This window comes from Sardina pilchardus, chromosome 11, assembly GCF_963854185.1.
Source record: "Sardina pilchardus chromosome 11, fSarPil1.1, whole genome shotgun sequence".
Classification (NCBI taxonomy): Eukaryota; Metazoa; Chordata; class Actinopteri; order Clupeiformes; family Clupeidae; genus Sardina; species Sardina pilchardus.
In genome coordinates, this window is record NC_085004.1 from 12,275,648 (window position 1) to 12,300,850 (window position 25,203).

The window sequence follows — 25,203 nt, forward strand, 5'->3', positions numbered from 1 at the left end:
TGGGGGCAAAGATTAGAAAAAAATAATAAACCATATTTCCCCCCCTCCCTAATTTTGTATTTCTATCTCTTTTGTCTTTATTTTCTTCATTTTCTTCTGTTTAGTAGCCTATGCCAATTCAAGAACATGATTTTGAGACTGAGTGACCCTAATTGTTATAGTCTATATACAGTGTAGCCCAGTGGATCTCAAACTCTTTACAATGAGAACCACCACAGAGAACAATTGACCCTCCAAGTACACAGACATTAAAATTCTGAATTTAAATATATTTTTCATTGTACATACTGTACTGTTTTGCATTGTTTTGTTTAGTTTTCAAGAAAGAAGGAAGCTACTTTAAATGTAATGATTTTTCATTATTTGTTTTAATAATTTGAAGTATTCATTTTATCTTCATAAAAAAATAAACATCTTGGAGACTCCCGGAGAACCTTAACAGAGAGTCCCGGTGGCACCCGTACCACAGTTTGAGAACCACTGCTGTAGCTTATTTGGATGTTTGGCATCAATATAAGGTTACTTGTATTACTTGTACTGTTAGGTGTAAATTCAAGGTTACTTGAGGCAGTGGCTATAGCTCCAGGAACTGCTCATTTCAAAACAGAAACCTTTACACACATGGTCCTGTTTCCAGACCCACAGATCGAGGGTCTGGAGAATGGAGCTGAGAGTGCAAAATCTTTCGTGGTTCGCACATGTGATGTATATTTCTTTTGCCTCCCTCCCAGACATCCGAATAATTTGGTGGTTCTAGTCCTCACTTGTTCCTCAATAAAAAAAAAAGTACTTTCCAAGAGTTATGTAACTTTTATCACGTAGGAGTATGAGCAGTATAGATGATTTATACGTACATATTACTGAGAAGCTAAATCTCATTGCCACTGCAGTGCAGTCCCTGGAACAACCCCCCTATCCTGACACTAAATTAAAAGGTTATGTAACAAGTTGTTCCATACTTTAAACAAACCCCTCCAATTGAAACAGTCTGACTATGTGTCTTAGAAAGCTTTTGTTCAGATGGTTTTGGATAAAGTTCACTCTGACACAAATCTCATCCTAGAAAAAAAAGGAATGTTTTGTCAGGTCTGCCTCTGCACACTTTTTACCCTCTCCACGGCAACCCTGACAGGTTTTTCTTAGGGGCCCCAGTGAAAGGCAAGCATGCCAAAGACAGCGGAGAAGAGCATGATGTCACTGCAGAGAGGCTTCTGCTCATTCTCACTATCTGGAGAGGCTGTGACCTCACGTCGTCACTCAACAGACCTGTCTGGGTAATTGTCCATGGAAACGCTTCAGTAGCCAAGATGGACGACCATGGGCTCTTATCCTAGAAGGCAACTCCTAGAATTTGCGCAACAAATTCAGACAACAATTTTCTGAAAGAGCGAGGAAAGGCACAACACAGTTGTGCTTTCAATTGTCTGTCAGACAGGCTGAGTAAAGCTGGCATGACTCAAAATCATTCAAATTAATGATTTTGTAAAAGACTGAACAAAACTTAACTATTAAGTGAGTAACATGAAAGAGAAATCTTGTTGTTATTTTTGGATAGAAGGTATCTTGGTCATTTTTCAGTCTTAAACGACTTTTTTAAATTATTAATTTAAATCAAGCCTTTGAGCTACGGTCAAGTTTAGAACTCTTTATATTTTAACTGTTTCCTTAACTCCAAGAAACAAGTCCCCTTGTATAGCGCAGGGGTTCAATACTGTTCAAGGACACCTAAACACACCTAATGGGTCCTGCTACTTTAATAACACGGTCCTGCCTCAAATAGTCAGGCTGCCAGAGAGCATGCTGCCTTTTAAGTGAAGGAGTGAAGGAGTGACGGGCTGTAATTTGAGAGTCGGGGAGAGGGTATCATTAGCCTAAACGTAGAGCGGTGCATGAGCACTGCAGATGTTGAAAGCAACCAAGGACACAAGCAAAGACTTTTTAAAATCAAATCATCTCTTGTCGACGCATTTCACATTTGTTTTCTGAATTACGCAGCGGGACATTTTACTAACAAGCGTAGGCCACGGCTCTGCGCTCCTGGTTCTCAAACAAATCAAAGGGACAGCGCCAAAGGGAAGACTGCTTTAATAGCCTATTTGTTTTGCTGGGACTTGCAACTTGGTGAATCGCTCTTGGATAGACTACCTGTCTACAGATTTGGATAGCTTTTCAAAAGCTATAACAAGTAGGAGTGAATGGATTCTCCTAGGTTCTGACTGGACATACCCTATCAGTGAACCGGTCCTTTAGACGACTTCTCCGAATTGTGGGAGTTTTGTGGAGCGGGTTATACGATGGCTTCTCTTCCCCTAGTACTATCTGCTTGGTTAGTTACGCTGCACCTTAGTAGCGCATTTTTTTCGGGACCCTTGTTTCCAGAGATGTCTAATGGCACCTTCCATCATTACTTCGTTCCAGACGGCGATTACGAGGAAAACGACGACCCGGAGAAGTGTCAGATGCTTTTCAAAATGACAGACGACAGAAAATGCGGTCTGGATGAGGACCAGGATTCAGTCATCCGTGATGATTTCACGATTATTAAGCGTCATATCGAGGACGCTGCCAGAGTTCTGGAGGGAATTGGAAAGAGCATCTCCTACGACCTGGACGGAGAGGACAGCTATGGGAAGTATTTAAGAAGAGAGACAACGCAGATATCCGAGGCATTCACTAATTCCGAGAAATCACTGTTGGAACTTGAAGTGAAATTCAAACAGAGTCAAGAAAACGAACTCAAGGAAGAGCATCGCATCAATGACGACTTCTTGAACATGATCGTTCACACCAGGGACGTGTTGAAAGAGACTCTGGACATTTCACTCGGGCTGAAAGACAAACATGAGCTGCTGTCTCTTATCATCAGGAGTCACGGGACTAGGCTAAGCCGGCTGAAAAATGAGTATATGAAAGTCTGAGCCAAACTGAGCTCATACATTTTGAAGGGATTGCATGCCCTAACAAAGGTGCCTTTTCTTAACTTTGCTAAAGCTGTTGATATTCATTAATTGTAACATTATTTAATTGTATATCATACACTTAATAGCCTGCACAAGGTTAAGAAATTACTTTGGAATATAAATAAGGGTGAGAGTCTTTTTTAATTGACCAGACCATCTGAGTTATTTTTGGGGAGTACAGAATTATGGCCATTGCATTGTAATATGGTCCAGGGAACTAGATGGCCCAAACGATCAATGATGTTAGACATGCACTGATTTAATTACAATTTTCAGTGATCCAGAAACAACTAGCACTCCCTGTGATTGAACATAACATTCAGTTTATGAGACCTGTTATATTTTTCATTTGCATTGAGTTCAGTGTGGAACTATTTAGGCAGGATCATATTAGCACATGCCAGAGAGGTGCAGAGCAATCTAAACTAAATGCCACAGATGTTTACAGCAGGAATAACAAGCAAACATCTGGCACCTCTGCCCATGAGATCAGTGCCTGAGAGGTGCTAGCAAACGGCTACATTGGGATATGTATACTGCCAAAAATTACCTTTATTTAATAAGGTATTATTATTGGTGTTATTTTATATTAATAATAATATTAGATTATTCATTATCATAAAGGAGTTGAGGTTATGTTGTTACCCATCTCTATCTTGTTTCAAATCTTGTTAATAAATCCTGCCAATTTAGGCCTGTGTGTCTCGTGAGGATATTGTGTCATAAATGTGCTTATTGAAATGTAATACTGTGAGTGTATATTTTTATGTGGGATAAAATATATTCTTGATGCCAAATTGTGCATCATTATAGTAAAATGTATATTCTTGTGATGGTATAATGTTTTCGGGTTACTGAGAAATCGTATGACTGGGGTGACAAATCCCAAGACCAACCAAGATGACTGCGGGCAGGAATATTGGACTTCAAATACTCAAAAGGTGTTTCTACATTCCTGAGAGGTTGTCCTGTTAATATAATAAAGTCTTCAAGCTTACAAACACATGTTTCAGTGTTTTTCAGTGGTCATAAACGACATCACGGTTTCACATAAAGCACAATCCAGCAGAATTGCCTACGTGCAGGTTAGTCTAAGCAGGTGTTGGCAGTTTGCAAGGTTCTAATGGAAGGGATCTAACTGAGCGCCACAAGAGTTGATGTTTACACGTCCCTGCAGACCCACTAACTATTTTTACGGTAGGTTGCTGTGAGCGGCTTTAAGGAAGTTGTTCAGGACTGATTATGAAACAGTCACTTGTAGCTCTTTGTAACAAAACATGGGACATACAGCACAAGGAAGCTGTGATAAAGTTGCATTGTAAAAGATAACAGTGTTCAAACAGGCCGGGCGAGGTACATCTCTTGAGAAATCCATAAATTATTTAGAAGCCTACGATGGAATGTGCCACAGCTGAAGCATTAGAGTATTACAGCCTACAGCCAGACAGGACATTCACTCTATGAAAGGTTGCATTCACAAAAAAGTTATTGATAAACTGATTTATTATACAGAGTCAACTAAACCTATAGTCTACCTCGAATAACATCCATTAGGCCTATGCCTCAGTAAAATCCAGCAAACTGATATGACTGTTTTAGCTGAGTTTTGGTTGAGTTAACTGTCACTTCACCAAAGAAAACAAAAGTATTAAGACCCCAATCCATGCTATGGCCTCTAGTTGTATAACTAAACGCAGAATGGGAAATTATCTGTTGGATAGCCTGTAGGCTATTTTTGGACAAAAAGTTGGTATGTAAGTATTTTTTGCTTTGCCTATGTGTTCCAACAGCTTTCAAGAGGTAAACTTATACTGTTAATGGTGTTTATAATGTTAAACCCCAAACCCAAGTCTTATATTGGCAATTCTGCATATATTATAGGCTACAGAGAATGATCACATAGCCCAGCCATGTTTTATGCATGTCTAACCTTTGCCCCACTTTCACTGTCAGCGCGACACTATTCTCACGCCTTCGCGTTTACACTTCTCATTCAAACTAGCAGGAAGCAGCACTAGAACAAGGTAATGCTGTATATTTAAACGTCTCTTTCATTATGCACGCTATCATTGCAATACAAGTAAAACCACTGACATGGTTTAGGATGTGTTTTTGTTGATACTGGTGATTTGAACATTTGTTTACAAGCTCTAGGCTTGTTGTGTTTGCTACTGTAGTGTGCTGTTGACAGCTAACCGGTACCTAGCTGCGTCAGTTGACTGGCTATTTACTTTCACAAGAAATCTGTAAACGGTTCTTATGCGGACAATGGGCATTATGGTTGTTTTGTCGTAAACACTAAAACAAATGTGTACGTACGTGCAGAAAGCGCACGTCCTACTGTAGTTATTGGCAAAACACCAATAACCGTACTGCACACAACGACATAAACAGTACGGAGTAGCCTAGCTCTGTGAAAGTTTCATTGCTTTTCATTGTGCTCATGCTGCGATGCTAACTGGTCAATTGCCACCGGGAAATCATTTTAAATCGAGGTAACAGTTATAACCTTAATGTAATTCGTGAATTTCCTACCAACCTTTCCTGTTCACCAAGTAACTACCATACTTTCAATTTCGTCTCTCGGAGTCTTTGGACAGGACACATAATGTTCCGGCGTCTCTGAACAGGACGCACGCACGTCAAGTCAGCCGGTCGCTGTGCCAGGCTCGTGTGACCCTTTACCTAGTTTATGAACGCTCCCGTGGTGTATCGTGTTTACGTCATAATATCCATGTAAAGTCGTGTGCTGGAACAGCTGGGATTTGGACTCGAGCAGGTCAAAGGTGTTTCTCTGAAGCATTCACCAGGCTACTGGAGGGTTAATTTTACCTTACTATATAGTCCTATTGTTTAGATCTCAGGGCTAAATATGGCTCTTGTCAGTCAGAGTCCATGCTTTATAAACAAATCAGAAAATGTAGGAGCAAACAGCTTTCCAACATGCTCTTTCTTGAATGCTTGTGTTGTGTTGTGCAATCAGTGTTCTATCAAGGAGCAGCCCAACCTGTTTTTGGCTAGTGACCCTATTTTGATGTCACAAAATGTTGGCAACCAATCATTCACAACACCTCTGTTGTAACACCCAGTCGAGAGTGGGACTTTGATTTTCCCGAATATCCCAGCAGCTAATTCGTTTGGCTGTCTTTGCGTGTGTGTTTGTTTTGCTACTTTGTTTGGAACGTTGATCAAGCATGATTAGCCTACATCAATCAAGCATCTAATGTGGGTCTAAGTCTATTTTTGTGTAGCCATATTGTAATGAAGGATCTGATTACATGGGAGTTTTAGTGCTTTTTTATTGAATAAATGTAATGTACTGGCCAATTGCAAGATACCCAGTATCTCAGGCATCTCATCTTTAAGACATCCATTATCTCAGGCATTGAATTTCAGGCGACCCCACACTAGGGTCCCGACCTCAAAGGTTGGGAAATGATGGTCTAGAGAGGCAGAATAGCAGACAAAAATACTACAGAGATGTCGTTTGGGTGACCCCCCTCACGTCACCTCTGTGGGGTGGCAGGCAGAGTGCAGGGTACAGTTACACATGGGCCAGGGCCATATGGCATGAGGTCTCTGTCTAAAGTCCCGCTGGCATGTTGACGCAGGCACATTGGTGTACACTCACACTTATCTGCACTGTTAAATAATCACCTGGTTTGACTGCATCCTGGTGTCTTAAGGTAATGATAAGGCTGGACAGAATGTATTTGTTTATTTTGCGAAGTTTTATGGTTATATGACAAGTGGTAAAGTTTAGTGTTTAGTATTTAGTGTGTAGTTTAGCCTGTGCTGTTGTACTCTATGCCTTACTTGAATGGTTGAATACTATTAGTTCTTCTGAAGTCGTTTTTATATTCTCATCGGAGATCAATAATGATGAGTAATCCAGGAAGGCTCCACCCCTGAACATAGTAGAAGGAATAAAGCCTTGTCTTCTGATAGATCCCCATAACTATACTGAGTTCTCTCTTTTCTGTGGGAGTGAACAAGACCAACTGCATTTTGATGTAAGATTTCAAAAGGTCAAAAGGATGATGTAGCCTACATGGGGCAACATTGTGAGCAATTTCATGACCGGCTCCAGGTGTTCTAATTGGATGACCATAAATATTAGCCCTCTGAAGAACAATATAGTAAATAGATAACTAGAGCTGCCAGCATGACGTCTTATGTCATCACTCTGTCCCCTATTTATGGCAGCTCCCTCTGACCCTGCAGTCTCCTGAGCGCCACTCGCCAGTCCACGTGTCCGCTGTGCCTGTGAAGGATGTTATCAAGGTTCGCTCGCTGCGTCTCCAGCGCCGGTTTATCCACGGCAGCCCTGCAGGCGGTGAAGAGCCACGCCAAACGCAGACTCCCGCCGTCAGCCGCCCTCGTCCTCGCCTCCTCCCGAGGCCACCAGACGCTCGCCACCGCCAGGGCCAGCGCGTCCCTTCCGGCGTCTTCCGCGGGGCCCGCGGTGGTGCGGCACACCCGCGCCCTGGAGCGCGAGCGGCTTCTGCAGGTGGACTGGGAGGACGGCAGCTGCAGCCTCTACCCCTACACCTGGCTGAGGGACAACTGCCAGTGTCCGCACTGCACTCTCCAGTCGGCCCAGGCGCGCAGCCTGCTGCTCTCCGAGCTGGACGTGCACACGGGTGTGGACAGCGTTCAGGTCACCGAGGACAACAAGGTAGGACAAGCGTCGCCGTTCACTATCGAGAAAGACATTAGGTTGGGCATGTTTGCTTTGCTTAACAGTTGGGAATCTGAATCTGGCTCTATTCAGCTCTTGTGATTGGTCTCCCATTAATCGAAGTCTTGCACCAGAAGTGCAAGCATGAAGCCTTACATAATCACTTAAAAACAAAGCCTTACAAACAATACAGAAAGATATGATGTGATATTCAATACAAATAATGATTCGCTGAACTACTTTATGGCACAGCACCTGTAGGTCATTTGTCAGTGTGCAATGATAATAATAATAAAGTCTAAAGTACATGATGTAGATTGTAGTACAGTGTATAATAGTTGTTCATTTTGCCTTTGCGTTTGTGTGTGGGCTTTTATTATGATGATAAAGAAGAATGATTTGTGCCCTTTCCTGTGCAGGTGTCTATAACATGGCCTGACCAACACAGCAGCCTGTTTCATCCTGACTGGCTGAAGAAACGTTGCTTCTCTCCAGAGGCAAGGCAGGCTAAACAAGAGGAGTTTTTCTTTAACGGTAAGTACAGTCTCATAAAAGATAATAGATTCGATATAAAATGTCCACCCAAAATATAAAGCTATAAAAGCTAACGACACAAAGTAATTTAACAATAACATCACAGAGGTAAAAATGAATGAAATTGCCCAGTGAGTGCTGGACTGTTGACCACAGACACATTGTGTAGGAGAGCGAGAGTCTTAACTTCTCTAAGTCTCTGGGAGAGCTTTACGAGATGTATTATCTATCTACTTTCCACAATAAACCCTTTTCTGTACCATGTTGTCTGTTAATAGATGGATAATAGATCATTTGAAGACTTGAGACTAAGAGGTTTTGTCGTTTTAGCCAAAGTGTGGGTACATCTTTCCATGCTTTCTTTAATTTCTCTGATTCTTAGCTTAACGTCACGGTGGTGGAATGGTAATGAATAGAAGTAAACAGACCAGTTCTGAACGGTAGAAGAGTGGAAAAAACAGTAATGTTGTTGTTTTTCACCGCCTGAGGTTGATCAGGGATGACATTCATGCACTACTTAATGCAAGGGGCCTTGTTGCTCACATCATGCCTTGCCTACTTTCCTCTTCCATATTTACGGTTTGTCACAGTTGTGTAATGGGGGCAAGTTTGGTGACATTTTGTATAGCCCCTAGCACACAAAGACGCTTCTGAACTGTTACACCATCATTTTTCCAAGGAGAGCTCAGTCTTACCTCAGAAGCCCTCCGTGGAGGTCCAGAAGGACCTAAGGGACCCACACACACCCTTCCCTCTCCCAGGGTAGGACGGTTTAGGATTTCCTCAGGGCGATAGCTTACGATTTTGTTCAGATTTGTCGCTGCTGGCGTGTGATGTCTAGTGGTACTCGGGTGGCCACTTCCGCACAGTCTGGGGTGTGCTGTGTGTGTGTGTGTGTGTGTGTGTGTGTGTGTGTGTGTGTGTGTGTGTGTGTGTGTGTGTGTCTCGTCTGTCCAACAGGCAGGTGAGAGAATAGTGATTTTTTCCCCCCTCTCTCCGTTCTCGCTGATGTTGTGTTAGCCCCTTGTTGGTGGAAACGAGCGCTGGGGCTCTCCACTCCTCCACTCCACTGCAGGCCCTCACAGGGCTGCCCCCTCTCCTCCACTCCTCCACTCCTCCACTCCTCCTCTCCTCCACTCCTCCACTCCTCCACTCCACACGGGTTCCAGGGGTTTCCGCTCCGCAACCACTGCCAGCTCAGCAGCAGGAGCGTTCTCTGACTCTCCCCCTAGACCAGCGCGGAGCCCAACATGTGCTGCCCTCGCTCACTCACTCGCTCGCTCACTCGCCGTGCTTCCCTCGCTCTCTGGGTTTAATTAGATCCTCCTGAGGGACACACCAAACATTCCTTCCCCTTACGTGGAGGACAGAGAAGAAGAAGAAGAAGAAGAAGCCGATATTTCTTTTTTTTTTTTTTTAAATGAGTAGAAAAAAAACAAAAACTCTGGAAAGCGTTTTGTTTTTCAAGTGGCTGGAAAACCTACCACTGGGGTCTAGTCTGGTCCAGCGAGTCCTCACTGCCCTCAGTGGACCTCTCAGGTCCTCGGTGGGGGGTCACAGTCGATACCGGCATTCCTGTGCTCCCAGCCCTTGTCATTCACCATACATGTGTGTTCATAAACGACTTCCTGTTTGTGGAAGTGGTGCACAGGGAGACAGATGGGGGGGTGTGTGGGGTGGGGGAGATGGCTGCCTCACACGTCTCATAAATTACTAACAACTGCTCTCATTTGGAATCGCTCAAAGACTTTTGTTTATTTGTGGCGTGTATATTCGCCAAGGCGTGCTAACCACAAATATCTGTTGTTGACAACATTTATTTTAAGACTCACACTTACAGACAAACACTTTGTTTTTGACATGATTTCATATTCTTCTATTTGACAGCTATATGGAGAGTAAGAGGGGATGATGTGGGGGCACTACACCAAGCTATTCGATTGTAAGTGCCAAAATTTAACACTTTAAATAGTGTTAAGGTGAGGAGTGAAGTCAGTCTCGGAGCAGTTCCACCACAGCTCCTCAGCTGAAGTGATAGCATGTTAGTTTATAGGCCATAAATCAGAGGGATAGAGAGGGAGGGAGGGAGAGACGGAGAGAGAGAGGGAGATGGAGAAAAACAAGGCTCCACGTGCAGAGCCATCCAGCAGGACGGGGTTTTGTGTGGAAAGTTTCTTTCAGCTTCCTGCCTGGACCATATGGAATAGAGATCGGGGGGAATACGAGCTGGGGGGCTCCTCTCTCTCATGGAGCAGCGTGCGGCACACAGACACACACACACACACACACACTCACACAAGCCCATCTCTCTTCCTCTCCTCTCACTCCTAGACTCCGTGGGCGTAATCCAAAGAACACTGAACACTGTGTCAACGAATCACCGGGCTCTCGCTAATTGACGTGACCCGTGGTGTCCAGGCAGACCATAAATTATCTGGACAAACTGTTTCTTGTTCATGTCAGTTGAGGCTTTCAGTGCCATGCCAGCACAGGCCCAGTTTGGCATGGCTGTTTCCTTTCAGGTTCCTCCAATTGCATTTCCATCCTCAACTGCTCGGGACACTGTGGAACACAGTGGAAGTCTAGTCCATGCAGAATGAAGCATTATGCCGGGACACTGCAGGCTGTAGGCAAATCTGCGAGGAAATAGGAAGCATGACTTTTGAAACGAGAGCATAGCAGTGGAGTGAGTAAGGGAAAATGACTGAAATGAGCTACCAGGCTGCCAGAAGCGGTCAACCGCGTCTCGCGTGTGCATTGTTCCTGATTAGCCATGGGGGAGTGGATTTATCAGAGAACACGACTCCAGAACATGATGTCATAATAGCCCTCCAGAACATCTCCTGGAGAGAAGGAAGAACGCAGCGATAAGAACGTGATCCAAGTTTACCGAACGGAAGGTAGTAGAAATCAAATAGGAAGGGATCATAATATTAAGACTGCAGCGCTCCTTTCATCTATAATGAAATATGTGGTTTAGCAGACACGAGGGACCCTGCAGAGAGGCCTGGATGGAATTGCAATCACACTTGCCCACAGGATATGGTTTGGTAATGGAGGTTGTAAAATGTCAAATAAACAACGGGGGTCTCACCTGGACGACATGTAAAAACATGCTGCTTTGACCCACGGAGCCGTCTGCTTCTGTGCAGACGGCCCCAGGCCCAGTCGTCCGTGCCCTTTCGAGTCCCGATCCGTCAGCGAGGTGATCCCTTACCTTCATGCTTGGCTGGGTGAGGGTGAGGATGAGGGTGGAGAGAGATGCTGTTTGCTTTGGCTAAGTGTCCACTGTGGTTTTCCTTCATCTTTTATGACCCCCTCTCTCCCTCCGGCTAACACACTATCCCCCCCACTGTGAATGCTCTGTCTTTGTTTATTTGCCTGTTGCTCACTGCGTCGCTGTGGCCAGAGCTCTCCCGCGAGGCCTCACTGCTACACGCTGCTGCCATTTTCCCCCTCTCCGTCCAGCAGCTCGGCCGGACAAACGCGCTCAACTCTCTCTTGCCATCTCATGGTTTTGATTTGGGACTTGGGTCGAAGGGTCGACGAGTTTGGGCTAAATTGAATGGTTCGTCATGGCTTTGACAGTTTTATGAAATTTAGTCGTTTCTTTCCGGTGTTCTGTGGAGGCCACTCTGAGTGCTTATCAGTCCTTTATGCTTTTTAAAAAAGTAATATTTCATTGTACTCTTTGATCTCCCCCGATATTAGATTTCCCCTCTTGATAGCAGCCATCTGGGTGCTGCAATGGCCTGTGACTTTCTCCTCATCTGTTAAGGTCATCTGCTCTTAAAACTCCCCTCTCGTATTTTAACACGGAGCCCCGTCTGGAAAATAATCTCCCCTGAATGTGGCTGCAGCGTCCCACGAGCGAAGAATAGGCTTCTTTAAGAATCGAGCCCAAAAGCCCGATTTACCCTCCTGCCTAAAATGGGCTGTTAAAAAAAGGTTGGCCTGTTCTGGTGGTGGAGGTGGTGGTGGCTGTAGGGAAGGAGGTGTGGCTGGAGAGGAAAGGCCTTACACTGCAGGCTTTGTGAGCCGAGGCGTGCAGGTACTGTCTCACACACTGGGGACTCACTTACTCCACTTGGACCTGGTTTCAGGGATCATCAGCTCAAATGGGACGGATCCCAGTCAGTGTTTTCTCTTGAAGTCCCCTTTGGCTCGTGCTGGAGGATATATGCTGTATGCCAGCAGCATCTGCAGTTGATTGGATCATTGTGCCGTTGCGTGTTGTGATAAGGACCGGTATCCAAAATAATGTCCAAATCATTCCCAAATGGTGTTGCCAAAGGGGGTTGTAATTGCATTTACATTGTAGACGGAGCAGAGCTGAACGGTGTCTGTCAGTAAATCACTGTGCTTCTCAATGCCAATCAAATCCGTATCAATTCTACTTCAACATCATACCTACAGTACCTCATATCATGAATACCTCACTGCTCAGCTACATCCTCTTCCGCACGCACACGCACACACACACGCACACACGCACACACACACACACACACACGCAACACTCTGATCATTGCTCAGGAGCAGCTGGAAAAAGTAAAAACAGAATGAGTGAGACTAATGTGTGTGGAGCTCAGCAGAGTCCGCTCGGGAGGCATTGCTCCAGAATGGCCCGCGCTGCTGAGGCCGTGCCAGGAAATCGAAGCGGCAAATTTGCGATCGGTGAGAAAGGGAATGCGAGGCATTACACGGCAATAAGCGTGGAACACTGGGACCGCACCAGCTGAACCTCTCCACCCTGGGCGCCCGGCCCAGACAGCGGCCCTGCGCTCTGGTTCTCTCTCTCTTTCTCTCTCTGTTTCTCTCTCTCACTTTCTCTCTCTGTTTCTCTCTCTCACTTTCTCTCTCTGTTTCTCTCTCTCACTTTCTCTCTCTCTCTCCCTCTCTCCCTCTCCCACTCCCTCTCTTTCTCTCTCTTTGTCCCTCTTACTCCCTGTTTCTCTCTCTCTCCCACTCCCTCCCTCTCTCTCTTTGTCCCTCTTACTCCCTATTTCTCTCTCTCTCTCTCCCACTCCCTCACTCTCTCTCTCTTTGTCCCTCTTACTCCTTCTGTTTCTCTCTCTCTGTTTTTCTCTTTCTCTGTCTTTGTCCCTCTCTCCCGCTACCCCCTCTCTCTTTCCCTTAGTCACTCTTTATTTCCTCCTCTGTCTCTCTCCCTCAGTGTCTCTACCTCTGCTGTCCTATCCCTCCTGATCCCCTGATGAATGAGTGTGCTCATTCAGTTAGATCTCCAGTAAATCTCTGCTCCTTTTCTCGTCTAACCGACACCCCCAACCCCCCAACCCACACCCCCCACACCCCCCACCGCGGGCCGGCTGCCTGCCTCTCATCCCATGATGATTTTTTCCTCATTTCTGGTGTTCTCTCCACAAATCTCTCTCTCTGTGGATGGCTTCACATCACTCTCTCCCTGTAATGCACCAGCTGCAGTGTGCACATGACAGCTGTGGGAGATTAGGGTTTGTGGGGTACAGACAGAAAAAGAGAGAGAGAGAGAAAGAAAGAAAGAGAAATGAAAGAGAGAGAGAGAGAGAGAGAGAGAGAAAGCGCTGATCGGGGATGTGTGTTTCCTCTGTGGCTTTGGTCAGGAATGTAGACATCATGAAGGTGTGCTTGCTGTTCAGACGTGTAACATGATCTCGTGTGGCTACATGTTCCCCTGTACCTCCTGACTAGGCCATAAAGGAGGCATCTGCTGCTGCTGCTGCTGCTGCTGCTGCTGATGAAAGGGCAGATGATGTACTGTTCAACTTCCATGTCGGATATTGCTGGTGCTTCAGACTTTCCGTATTTTAGATTTGGCCAAGGTGATCTCAGATGGCTGCTTTATAATGGTTCTCATCTGCACAGTGGAGATCTCGGAGCGGAGAGCCGTACAGTCTGATTTGGTGAAAGACAAGACGGATGACTCTGTGCTGTTGTGAGTGTTCCTCTGTGTATACTGCGCAAGTTTTCCACCCCATCCGTGCCGGCTGCCAAGCGTTGAGGTTTGGGCACTGTGATGCTGGAGGGTTTGGGGAAAGATGGATGGCCTCTACCTCAGGGAAACCAGCTGGCAGAGGAGGACTAGATAATGCAGGAATTGTGCGGTTTTCCAGCCTAAGAAATCTGGAAATCTTAAGACTCTATCCACTCTCAAGGGGAACCCTAACTTTGAAGAGAACATCAAGAGGAGACGTGTGCAGTCCTATTACTTGTGCATATGTCAGTAGTTACATTTACATTCATTCATTTTGTCCAAGAGCAATCAATGTGAAGTATATGGCAGAGAGAAGGGGCTTTAGTCCTTTGGTGCGGTAGTGAGATGCGGATAGCTGTCCAAGCCAAGGTATGTTGAACGAACGCCCTGTGAGGTAGGATTCAAACCAGGAAGTGTTTTGTCCTTGACGCACATGTTTAAGAGTGGAAGGTAGGATGCAGTGGGGAACCGTGTGAAGGCAGCTAAGAGGTCGAGTAGGATGAGTACCGAGGCCCGAGAAGTTCCCACGGCTTCTTTTAAGGCTTCTGCCACAGACCTCAGAGCCGTCTCGATTGAGTGGCCGCTCTTGAAGCCTAGTGGATCTGGATCAAGGACTGTGGCGTAATGAGACCATAGGAGGAGGGAGGAGCAGGGGGCTGTTCCAACAGAGACCCATTGAGCCGGATGGAGCAGAGGTCCAATAGGTGGAGAGCCGTGACCGTTAGGGTATCTGGCGCAGTTCAGAGAGAAAGTGAGATCAGCTTTGTGAGTAGGAGGACTGCAGACGCACTGCAGGTCAAAGGAGTGTATCAGGGACATGAAGTCTGCTGAGCTTGGGGTGTCTACACTAAGGACAACAGCGGAGCAATTAAAAAAATGTGCCCTGATTTGAATAACAGGCAACGTATAAAGTCATAATATATTAAGTATAACAAACGTATTTGATTACTTGGCAAATCCATTTACTATTTTGAATGAATGAAACCTTTATCGCCCCAAAGGGTATTTGTCTTGCACTCAAACACCATGAGACTTTCAGTGTAAACATGCATGAGTCCTACCAAAGCTCCCACGAGCAACACGATAGCTAGTTCATGCACAAGAACTTGACAAACTTGAAATGTAGATTTTGCCAACTATGTTTCAGTATTAATCTCATCTAATGAGATGGATGCCCGCTGTGCGCGGACCACAGCAAGTCCATTCTTGGTTTAATTGTGGAGACGGCCACAAGGAGATCATGCTCCACATTTAGACGTTTATGTCATTTTTAATATATGTCAGTGCCTAGAAAGTCTTTTCACACTGGTATGTGGACTGGGACCCATGCTCCATCAGAAATAAGCGCACCTCGTCCCGCAGCTCAAACAGGCGGATGAGAACATTTCCCCGCGAAAGCCATCTGACTTTGTGGAACAACAGGCCCTCATGCTGCGATCCCAGTGTGTTGCAGAGAGTGGCAAACAGCCTGGTGTTGAGTGTATGCGATTTTAATGTGGTTGACAATTTTTCTGTCTCATTTTTCTGTATTTTCTGTTTTCCAAATTGATTTGATTCATGGAAATCATTTCTTCACCCACCCCTCGGCGGGGGGTCCTGCACTAGAGTAACAAACCGCATGTTCTACATCTGTTGCCACATAAATCTGAATAATCTCCATTTTGTGCATCTTTGGTAGGGATTCACAAGCTACTCAGCCAACATTATTTGGAGTTAAAAGTTATACTCCACCTGAAAGATCATTACATAGAGAAATAAAGAGAGAATGAAATTGATTGAATACCTAGAATAATTCTATACCTATTTTCTTCTATAACTTCTATATGAAATCATTATACATGATTTATACATCATTATACAGCCAGACAGTGTTATTAAAATGATCAACAATCATGTCAGCTATTCATTTCCATATTCACTTGTTTTAGTGAAAGAGTGAAATCTACAACCACCTCACATCATTGTGTATCTAGGCCGTGTGTGTGTGTGTGTGTGTGTGTGTGTGTGTGTGTGTGTGTGTCTGTGTCTCTCTCTCTGCGCGACCTCTGACTGATTAATGATGGGAGGGGGGATGAGGGCAGGAGTAGAGCAGAGTGATACTGTGTGTGTGTGTGTGTGTGTGTGTGTGTGTTTGAGCCGCACACCAGCAGAGATGTGCTCTGCAGCTGTGGCCACACGGAGTGGAGCGGCCGGCCTCCACTAGAGAGAGCGGCGATGGAAAAACTCCGCTCCTGCCAACAGCACACGGGAGCGAGCGAGCGAGCGAGCGAGCGAGGCGGCCCGGAGATTTTCCACAGTGGGGCGGCCCGCGCCGGGGCCTGTTCACGCACAGCGGCTCGTCTCCCCGCACAGACTGTTCCGACCACCGTGTTTTGGCCCCTGCTCCTGACAAGACATTCTGTTTTAATGTGCGGACGTGCAGTTCAGGCAGCAGAGCTATGCTGTGCTCTCTCTCACAGACACCGGTGTAATTCAGTCTCTCAGCGCCTCTGTGTACTCCTACTCCCCCCCCCTGTCTTATTCCTCCCCCACCTTATTCGTCTCCTTGTGTGATTGAGTCTGTTGTTTCAGGTCAGTTCTATGGTTGACAAACTGCAGCCTCTTAAATGTCTTAGCCCTGCATCTTTGTGAATACACTAGCGGTTATTCACTAATCATTAAGATCCATGGGGTCTAGACTTCCAATTATTTCTAAGTGCAAACATGTGTGTCGGAGCAGGATGTCTCCTGATCCACGACACTGTTGGCTGATATGCCCGGTCTGTCTCTCTCTCTCTCTCCCGGAGCGCTGCAGAGTGATTTAGGGTAACAAGTGTGTCTGCGTGTCGGCCCAATCAAATGGCAGGCTAACAAGCTTCCTGTGTTGTTCTGGCCCGGCAGAGCGCCAGTACTGGGCCACGGACCTGCGCATCCCCACCGCCAGCTTCCAGGAGGTTCTCCACGACGACAAGGCGGCGCTGGACTGGCTGCTGGCTCTGCGGCGCGTGGGCATCGTCTACCTGAAGGGGGCGCCGGCGGAGCAGGGCCAGGTGGCGCGGCTGAGCGAGCGCATCGGCTACCTGAGGCTGACCTTCTACGGGTGAGTTGGGACCGAAACCGGACAGTGTCCGTCAGAGTGTGAAATATACGCATGATGGATGACCTGTCGTAAAAACGCCCTGTGTGTTTTACGCGGTTACAGAGGTGAGGCCATGCACGGATTTGCATGACTGGACAGTGATTGTTTGAAGCGGAGACAAACTAGCCCCTAGAAAGCTCTCCTCCTTCCCCACGCCGGGATACACGCGGGAAGGACTCTGCTCTGGCCGAGGGCCGTGCGGTTTCAGAGTAGAGGGTCTCGGCGGCCTCCAGAGCAGTGGCTTCCTGAGTGATTTACCACACCGCCGACTCGACTCTGCGCGCGGCGCTGGCCTGGGATCAGCCCCGGCAGCCGGGGGAATTACCTGACACGCTCGATTCGGAGACGGGAACAAAAATCAGCGCGGCTGCCAGCGCATGAGCTCATGGCAGTGGTAGCTGTGGACTGACTGGAGCGGAGCAGAGAGGAGGGGAGGAGAGAGGAGGAGAGGAGGGGAGGAGAGGAGAGGAGAGGAGAGGAGAGAAGGGGAGAGGAGAGGGGAGGGGAGAAGAGGAGAGGATGAGGACAGAAGAGGAGAAGAGGAGAGGAGATAAGAGGAGGAGGAGAAGAGAGGAGAGGGGAGAGGAGAGGAGAGGAGAGGAGAGGGGAGAAGAGAGGAGAGGAGAGAAGGAGAGAGGAGGGGAGGAGAGAGGAGAGGAGGAGGAGGAGAGGAGAAGGGGGCTTGTTGCTATTACAGAGGTCTTTATAGTCCACTGCCGCCCTGTCGTTTTGGCTTTCCTTTTGTCTCCCTCTATTACTCACATGCACACACACACACTCACACACACACACACACACACATATGCGCCACACACAGGCACGCACATGCAGACACACCACAGACAGACACAGACACAGACATGCACCACATACAAACACACCACACACACACATACACACAGTGTCACAACGACACGCAATCCTTCTCATTTCCTCCCTCTTGTTAGTTCATCGTCCAAACGCTCTCAGTCCAACCATCAAAGCAGCGCTGCAGAGGCACCAGGCACAGGGCCGTCGGAGGCCAACCGCAGCGCTGTCCTCCCCGCAAGTCTACCCACCCGCCCGCCTCTGACCCTCTCTCAACAGTTTTAATCCTTTCACTCCAAACACTCGCCCACTTTTGGTCATTCTCCTGGAAGTACAGTAATATGGGTTGGACAGAGGTTGTCTGATTTACAGGCCTGACTGAGCAGCCAAGCTTTTTTGACATAGAGTTCAGCCACTGCTTTTGCTGTGTGTGTGTGTGTGTGAGAGAGAGTGAGAAAGAGAGAGCCAAAATGAAGGAGTCACATATTTAGATGCTGGGGCGATAGTCCAAATAGTCCAGATAAGTCCTGAGTCTAGATAAAGACATCGGCTTGGTCTTTGTCGGTCGTCATAACAGTGTGTATGTAGTGTATATGTTGAGTGTGGAGTTTCAGTGTTTTGTTTTTAAAACTGAAGGGGGCAATTGCTCTGCCGCTAGTTTGGTGTTAAACATTTGAAACTGGAGTTGGAGTTGGGAATTGGAGTTTAAAACCGTGTTAAGTGCTCCTGAGATGTGTTCACCACGGCGGATGGGATGTGTAACCCTGTGTCTCTGTTGTGTGCCTATTCACATCTGCAGACACACGTGGCAGGTGCAGGACAAACCAATGGCTAACAACGTGGCCTACACCTCGGGCAAGCTGAGCCTGCACACCGACTACCCAGCACTGCACAATCCACCAGGGGTGAGAGAACACACACACACACACACACACACGTACGCACACACATACACACACACACACACACACACACACACACACACACACACACACACACACACACGTGTTCAATGGCGTGATACACTTGCTATGCATCACGCCATTGAACCTAAACAATAGCTGGACATTGCACAGGTGTTCCACCCAGAAGACTGTGAGCAGATGAAAAGAAAGCAAACAGTGTGGGAGGGATGTATTCCATCACTCGTTCCACCCGCGCCCCTCTGTCCTCTTTGGCATCGGAGCCAACCAACACATGTTCCTTACCGTGTGCACACCCACATTCTCACCGCTCTCGGAACGTGCTGTGTGTTTAAGACTGGAAAATAGGATGCGGTGGATAACTGTATCGGAGCCAGCTGATAAGTTGGGTAGGATGAGTGGCGAAGGACTGAGCTGTTTGAACGCTGTGGGAAATACGCCAGAAGTCAGTGAAACTTTTATCACATGTGTGAACGCTGGCGCGTAAAAATGAGGCAATGGTATCAGCTTTAAGGTTGCTAGCAGGAGAAGGAAGCAAGAGGTCAGGTATTTATTATGTTTTGAAGGTGGAGAAAAGTTTGCAAGTGTCATTGAGACTGTTGCTCTTTTAATATATGTTACTTTTTTATTCATTTCGTAGACACTTTAAACCCAAAGTGATTTACAGAGTATGTCAATGTCAAATATTCAGAATATTTTCAATCTACTGCACACTAGCCCAGCTCCTTAACCACTACACTACCACCACAGTCTTTGTAGCAGTAATGCTGACTGAAAAAGAAGATAGGAGTAACTGGTCGTTGGCTGGCTGGACAAGTGAGGGACAGTCAAGCTCAGAGATTGAACAGCAGACGTAGCAATAAAAAAATTAAAAAAAACAGTCAATTGGCCTTTATTGGAAAAATGGGCAGCGTACAAAGTCTTTAGTGTAAACCATCTAATTTGATAACTAGGCAATCCATTCGCTAATTTGAATGAATGGTCTAAACGGCGCCTTGCCAGGTGCCAGGGACAGGGAGATGGCTCTGACATGACTTTGGTTCCGCTCGGAGTGTCTGTGGTCTGGTCCAGTTCCTGCTCTTACCGGTCTCACGGTCCTGCTGTTTGTGGTCTCCTCAGGTCCAGTTCCTGCACTGCCTGGCGCAGGCGCGGGAGGGTGGCGAGAGCGAGGCGGTGGACGGCTTCCACATGGCCGAGCTGCTGCGGCGGCGGGACCCCGAGGCCTTCCGCGCCCTCACCACGCTACGCGTCGACTTCACCGACACCGGCACCGACTACTGCGACTTCGCTGTGCAGTCCAAGAACCACATCATTGAGTGAGTCCTCATATATACAGTATACTGTATACACACACACACACACACACACACACACACACGTAATGTTATAAACACATCTCACCGATTACTGCAATTTTGCCATGCTGTCCAAAAACCACATCACTGTGTGAGTCCTCATATCAGTCGTATATACACACACACACACACACAAAGTCTATAAACACATTTCGTCGACTACTGCAACTTTGCCACGCAGTGCGGTAGTTACGTCATTGAGTGAGCCCAGTAGCCACACACACACACAGTAGCCGTAGACACGCATCTCCCTGTTCTGTCATCACTACTGTCCAAAACCCACTGAGAAGACTGAAACAAAACAGTGTGCTCGCCTCAGGCCTTCAATGTTTGTTTTCTGCCATTACTAAAACTGGGGGGGGGGGGATTATGCTGCCATCTGGTGTTCAATATTGGAACTGTTTCTCTGTGTCCATGCACAGCGTGGACGACGAGGGCAGAGTGGTGAGGATCAACTACAACAACGCCACCAGGGACTCCGTGCTGGACATGCCGCTCGACAAGGTCCAGCTGTTCTACACCTCGCTCAAAAGCTACGTGGAGCTGATGACCCAGCCTGAGAACATGGTCACCTATACCATGGAGCCAGGTGAGAGTGTGTGTGTGTGTGTGTGTGTGTGTGTGTGTGTGTGTTCCTAATCCTCTGGGGCCACATGTGTTTAAAGTGCAAGTGGGAGGACAACTGTGTAATCGTTTGGGACTGAATGTGGGTTAGAACTTTGTCACTGAAATTTCGTATACGTCAGAAAGGCAGAACTGAAAGAGAACCTTTTCATAACCTTTTCCCCAGATGTGCATGACATCACAGCCTTGCATAATGTGTGGGTGTTAGGTTAATGATTACTCTAACCTGGGCCACGTAAACAGTAGATGTTGTGTGTGTGTGTTGTGATATGTGATAATGAGATGATTGGATGTTGTACCCTACTGACACTATACACCCTATTGTGTTTGACCGGTCAGGGCATCCCTTGTTAGATATGTGCAGTGCTTTCACCATTATAATAATATGGTTTATTTCTAGTGCTTTTTTACACTCAAATAGGCTTTATATGAGGGGTCACACACAAGACACATAAACAGTAAGACTAGAACACGTTCTAGCAAGATTTCATGAAACAAAGGCACAGCAAAGGAAAAGTAACGAGGTATTCATAGATAATAATTCTTCCGCCAAGAAATATATTCCCTCCATATGAATGATTGCCATGCAACGAGACGCAGCCACTCTAACTTTTGTGCTAGTTTTGTGGTAGCGCATTACTATAGTACTAAATGCAGTCAAGGTGTGTGTATATCGTGATATTTACAACGGCATCGAATGCGATTCAGCCAATCACAATCAAGGACCGGAACTATCCGTTTTAGAATGACGTTTTTTTCACCATCGTCCCTCCCATCTCATCTCACAGGCGACCTGGTGACCTTTGATAACTGGCGTCTGCTCCACGGCCGCAAGAGCTACGTGTCGGATCCCAACTCCCGTCGACACCTGGAGGGTGCGTACCTGGACTGGGACGAGGTCATGTCCCGTCTGCGGATCCTTCGCAAGGCTGTGCATGGAGACAACTAAACCTCACACACACACACACCCACCCACGAAAACAAACACACACACACACAGTACACTTCCACTGATCACCCCACCAGCTCTTCGGGGGCAGACTACCCAGTGCTGATACCCAGTGCTGAGGCTTCTAGATGGAACTCTCTGCTTCCAGCTCCATCTCAGCACTCCCCTCCACCCCCAAAGCCAGTCGCTCCAGTTGCCTTAAAGTGACGAAATGCCTGCTTCTTCATAGAACTTTGCACCAGTCGCCCCGTCTTTGGGACTGAAGCCTCCAGTAAATGTTTGCTGCTTGTGCACCCTGAGAAGGGTGAAGCTTTCTTTGTTAGTCTTTCTGTCTCTCAGGGTTGTAATTTCTGTTAACTTCAGATTTTGGGGTGTTCGACCCTTCTCCAGATGTTTTGGGGTTCAACCCTTCCGCAGATATTTGGGGGGTTCAACCCCAACTCTTCCCCAGCGATTTGAGGGGTTATTTAGTTAGCAACTATGGTTTTGGGAAACGCACATCTGGCCGCAGGTCAGTCACTAGCCCATGCTCTTAAGATAGCGCTCCTAAGATAGCGGCTTCTCTGTTTGTGTTGGTTGTTTAACTGAGGCCCCTCTACATGGCTTTAAAATGTGTGTTGTGCGATCGGATCACAAGTGAACAGTCGAGACGTCCTGTCCTCTCTTGCTAACCTACTGGCATTTACACCGGTGTCCTGTCTTGCTAACTTACTTATTCCTTCAGTTGACTCTCTTATCCAAAGCGACGTACATCATGTGAATTATTACAAATGCCAATCTCTCATGAATCCCCAGTGTGTCCGGCTGACCACTTGTTTTCAGATTTCATTGCTACCTCCACTGTAGGAAGGTTGTGAGGACTGTTACGGCACCTTGTTCCCAGAGCACATCAGAGTGCATTGGTGTTTCTACTGCTGAAGATCTGTGATCTACAGTAATGTCTTCCAGACAGACCACCACAGGAAGAGCTTTTGAGTGACTAGATCACATGCGCCCTGGTGGTCTTTGTGTTTCGCACTGTGCACTTGTGATCAGATTACCTACGCCACATTTTTAAATGGATGTAAAGGGTAAAGAGGTTTGGAGTGATGTTTGAGATCGCATGATACTACGATGGGCTACTCTGGCTCATTTTTTGCTTATTTGTTTAGGTGTATTGTTTTTGTTGTTTTCGAAAAATGCATTATGAATGCAGGATCCTGTTGGCGAGTATGCCAAAAAAAAGCCTGGGGATATAAAGTCCCTTTCTGTTATACTATACATAGCTCTATTTTTATTCTATTGTACAGGACTTCACTTTAGCTTTACTGTATATTCTGTATGGTGTAACTGTACGTACAGACATCAGATCGCGTATAAGAGTGATAGAGATGGAGAGATCTGAAGAGAGACTGTCTATCTTCTAGAACATGCTGCACATAGTGGAGTGGACTTTCCACGCTCAGAACACCAGTAGACAGACTGAGATATGAATCTGCCAAGAGCCATAGAGAGGGAGAGTTGCAACACTCATGTACGCCTCAACAGTTCCTAAAAACCTGTGCTGTATGGCTGTGTCACAGACAGCAGGAGGGCGGGATCTAGTAACTCATTGGCTACTGACCAAGTGATTGGCAGTTTTTACTGGTCTCCATTACCCGGAAACTGGCATGGAAAGGAGCGGACATTTTTTCTATGGTCTCTTGTGGGAGTGTTGCCACTCTGAAGTTGCCAAAGTTGCCTTGTTTAAAGATGAGTTGGGTATTGATAGCCTTTAACCACGAACAGTTGTGTTTCAAACACTTTTATTGTCTTTACTTTTACTTCCTATAGATGGTTGCTGTATGTACAGTTGGTCTTGGTTTACAAAAACAGAAGGAAAAAAAAAAAACGATCAAACTAGTTTTAAAAGTGTGTTAAAAGTGTAACTGGATATGACATCTTAGGCCTTGTGTTTTATCTCCTGTAAATCAAGTGTGTCAAAATGACCTCCTAAGCACTCTGTGTCTTATTTATTCTTAAGGATTGTTTTTCAGCCAAGTTTGAAATGTCTCTGCCTTACAGCTATAGAAGGTCTTCACGTACTGCATGTCCCCTACAAATACAGATCATGTATACCGTACGCAACTGTAAATATTATGTGAATGAGCATAATTCACTTGGTAACATACAATGTTTATGTACAGTAGGACAAGACATGGTGTGAAGAAATGAATGGCAAATTTGGGATAAATTAAGGATTTCTGGTGTTGGTGGTTAGTGATTTTAAAAATCACATATTATATTAAGCGCTTTTGCCTTGTGCGTCATCAAGACATCACATTTCTTTGTGCTTTGGTTTCTTGAATAAATCATTAAAAAAAACAAAATGGCCTTAACAAACAATTTGGGTTGGACATGTTTTATTTTCATATTGCCAAAGCTGTACAGGTTCTATAAATACTTTTTCTTTTAAACACTGAAATATTTACACCCAATATCTTGATTTCTTGTACGCTCACTGACAGTCTTGAAGCACAGACTCAGTAGTTATAACGTTTATCTTTCTCACTGCCACAACATCTCCTTTGAACTGCAGGCCATCTTAAAATCTGTTTTTGGAAACTCATCTTCCCCCACTGACAAAAGTCTTCTGGACTATTTACATTTTTCACAATCCCATCCGAACTGTCCACAGGGCTCGACTAAAATGACCACTAACAGGGAGTCACATGTGGAGCACCTCCAACAACTAGTTTGTCTGTAACAAACTGAAAAGGACTTGAAAAAGGGGGGTTAAAATAAGCATATGGTTTCTGGTGTACAATCCTCTCATAAGCCAAGTTTGCTGCTTCCCCCTCTGAATTTATTTGCAGCTTTCTCAACCTTCCTCATCAACAGCCTGTCGAGGGACGGTCAGGAAGCGTTTTAAACAGGGCTCAGGTCCCTCGCTTACTGAGCAGACCTGATGACCGAGCTCATCAGCTATGGAAGGGGGGGGGGGGGGGGGGGTCACAGAGGAAGAGAACACATCTCCAAAAACAGGTCTCTCTCTCCTGCAGTTCACACAACACGAGTGGTCAAGTGGTTCTCTCTCTGCGACTCTGCCTCAACTCTACACACAGTGGTCCTCATTGATTTCGCACCAAAGTCAGGACGGCTTAAGAGACGCATTCTTACAGCAGGTATGACTGGGGCCAGGGGGTGTCACAGCGCCCCCCCACAAGTAGTATTGCACATCTAGTCAATGAACCACAATTTTTGTAACATTAGTTTTATAGTTTCTTTTTAAAACATTTGCTCAAGTGAAATGTACAGCT

General features: G+C 46.2%; 2 protein-coding genes across 3 annotated transcripts; both read left to right on the forward strand.

Annotated features, from left to right (window-relative positions):
* The first annotated feature begins 1,839 nt into the window (after positions 1–1,839).
* On the forward strand, positions 1,840–3,955 carry fibinb (fin bud initiation factor b). Its single transcript, XM_062549833.1, has one exon. The coding sequence runs from the start codon at positions 2,295–2,297 to the stop codon at positions 2,916–2,918; it is 624 nt and encodes a 207-aa protein (XP_062405817.1). The 5' UTR covers positions 1,840–2,294; the 3' UTR covers positions 2,919–3,955.
* Positions 3,956–4,913: 958 nt separating this feature from the next.
* On the forward strand, positions 4,914–24,277 carry bbox1 (butyrobetaine (gamma), 2-oxoglutarate dioxygenase (gamma-butyrobetaine hydroxylase) 1). Of its 2 annotated transcripts, none has more exons than XM_062548608.1 (8): positions 4,914–4,984; positions 7,167–7,638; positions 8,061–8,175; positions 17,030–17,228; positions 18,874–18,979; positions 20,117–20,313; positions 20,775–20,941; positions 21,765–24,277. In XM_062548608.1, the coding sequence occupies exons 2-8, from the start codon at positions 7,234–7,236 to the stop codon at positions 21,923–21,925; spliced, it is 1,350 nt and encodes a 449-aa protein (XP_062404592.1). In that variant the 5' UTR covers positions 4,914–4,984; positions 7,167–7,233; the 3' UTR covers positions 21,926–24,277. The 2 variants fall into 2 exon arrangements, with proteins under 2 accessions (XP_062404592.1, XP_062404593.1); XM_062548609.1 differs by having other exon boundaries at positions 4,919–4,984; positions 7,185–7,638.
* The last annotated feature ends 926 nt before the right edge of the window (positions 24,278–25,203 follow it).

What these genes read in the sequence shown, in the direction of transcription:
- bbox1 (XM_062548608.1), top strand. Translation starts at nt 7,234, where the DNA reads ATGTTATCAAGGTTCGCTCGCTGCGTCTCCAGCGCCGGTTTATCCACG. An exon ending in AGGTCACCGAGGACAACAAG is followed by an intron (nt 7,639 to 8,060) that starts GTAGGACAAGCG and finishes TTTCCTGTGCAG; the next exon opens with GTGTCTATAACATGGCCTGA. An exon ending in CACCTATACCATGGAGCCAG is followed by an intron (nt 20,942 to 21,764) that starts GTGAGAGTGTGT and finishes CTCATCTCACAG; the next exon opens with GCGACCTGGTGACCTTTGAT.
- fibinb (XM_062549833.1), top strand. Translation starts at nt 2,295, where the DNA reads ATGGCTTCTCTTCCCCTAGTACTATCTGCTTGGTTAGTTACGCTGCAC.